At 67.8% G+C, this 1,757-nt stretch overlaps 1 protein-coding gene across 1 annotated transcript in view; it reads left to right on the top strand.

Moving 5' to 3' along the window:
• EMIHUDRAFT_116661 (hypothetical protein) overlaps positions 1–1,757 on the top strand; it is a gene marked incomplete at both ends in the record, with an annotated part of 5,562 nt that overhangs the window by 1,590 nt on the left and 2,215 nt on the right. Inside the window, 3 exons of the mRNA XM_005774938.1 lie at positions 74–138; positions 506–590; positions 1,121–1,222. Coding sequence (XP_005774995.1) covers positions 74–138; positions 506–590; positions 1,121–1,222 — 252 coding nt within the window. The remainder of the gene's footprint in view (positions 1–73; positions 139–505; positions 591–1,120; positions 1,223–1,757) is intronic.

The following is a 1,757-nucleotide window of genomic DNA, read 5'->3' as shown; positions in this document are numbered from 1 at the left end:
GGGAGGGTGAGAGGAAGCACCTTCCCCCTACCAATAGTGGGTCGGGTGCGATCTCGGGCGTATCTCCGCGCAGGTCGAGCTTCAGTCGTGGGTTGGCGCGAACCCGAACCTCAAGCCGTACTGCACGGGCCGGATCGGGTGCGAGATTGGCCCGAGATCACACCCCGAGATGGCCCGAGATCACAGCCGATTGGGCGCCGCGAGATCACCCCCGAGATCACCCCCGAGATCACCCGAGATTACCCGAGATCACACCCCGAGATGGCCCGAGATCACACCCCGAGGTCACCCCCCGAGGTTGCGTGGGTACAGGTGGCTGTTGCGGGGGGAGCCTCCCTCGCAGGACCTCACCGCCGCCTTCCTCCGCCTCGCGCTGCCGTCCGCGCCGCCGCCGCCGCCGCCCCTCTCGCCCTCCTCCCTCTCGCTGCTGCCGGGGGCGCGCGGGATGCGGACGCCGCACCGGCCAGCACGTTCCAGTCCCTGACTGCTGGCCCTTGTTTCACAGGCGCGCGCGATGCGCCGCTTCTCCTACCTCCTCGTCCCCGGCCAACCTCACAAAGAGAGTGGTACCCGCTCTGCATGGCGACGTGGTGAGCGGCACCCGTCAGCTCGCCTTCGTCTAGGCCTGCTCACAAAGTGGTACCCGCTCTACATGGCGACGTTGCGCGCCGACTTCAAGAGGCTCCGCTGCCGCCGCCGTGCCCGCTCTCCCGCACCGCGAGATCGGCCGAGCTCACCCGAGATCGCGCGAGATCGAAGGCTCGGCCTCACCCTGACCTGCTCGCGCATCGACACCGACCAGCCCGTGAGAGTCAACGCGGCGCGACTGATGCACGAGGCGGTCTCCGAGATCGCTCGAGATCGCTCGAGATCGCTCGAGATCGCTCGAGATCGACCCAGATCGACCGAGATCGCTCGAGATCGACCCACACCCCGCCCGCATCGCCCGGTCATTCCCGCACTGCACCATGTCCGGCGGAGGGGACGCTTCTCGGAACCTTCCCCCAGGTGCTGGAGCTGTCTGGAGGGGAGCCAGAGGCGCGTCGTGCCGCTCGGCCACTCAAGCGGGGGGGGGCGGTCGAGATCGCACGAGATTGAGCCGAGATTGAGCCGAGATTAGGCGCGCGTCGTGCTGCTCGGCCACTCCAAGGGGGCGGTCGACGCCGCCGCCGCCCTCTCCCTCTTCCCCGAGCTGCGGGGCCGCGTGGCGGCGCTCGTCTCGGTGCGGCGCTTTAGATGCGAGAGGAGCCGAGAGGAGGCGAGGGGAGCCGAGGGGAGCCGAGGGGAGCCGAGGTGAGCCGAGAGATAAGCTGGTCAGTACACGCATCCCTGCAACGCACCCCTGGTCAGTACACGCATCTCCCACACCTCCCAACCTCCCACATCTCCCCACATCTCCCCACACCTCCCCACACCTCCCCAACACCTCCCCACACCTTCCCCACACCTCCCCACACCTCCCCACACCTCCCCACACCTCCCCACACCTCCCCACACCTCCCCACACCTCCCCATACTTCCCCACACCTCCCCACACCTCCCCACACCTCCCCACATCTCCCCACATCTCCCCACATCTCCCCACACCTCCCCATATCTCCCCACACCTTCCCACACCTCCCCACACCTCCCCACACCTCCCCACACCTCCCCACACCTCCCCACACCTCCCCACACCTCCCCATATCTCCCCATATCTCCCCACATCTCCCCAATCTCCCCACACCTCCCCACACCTCCCCACACCTCCCCTACAC

This window comes from Emiliania huxleyi, assembly GCF_000372725.1.
Source record: "Emiliania huxleyi CCMP1516 unplaced genomic scaffold EMIHUscaffold_303, whole genome shotgun sequence".
Lineage (NCBI taxonomy): Eukaryota > Haptophyta > Isochrysidales > Noelaerhabdaceae > Emiliania > Emiliania huxleyi.
The sequence above is the reverse complement of the archived record's forward strand: the minus strand, read 5'-3'. Positions and strand labels throughout refer to the sequence as shown.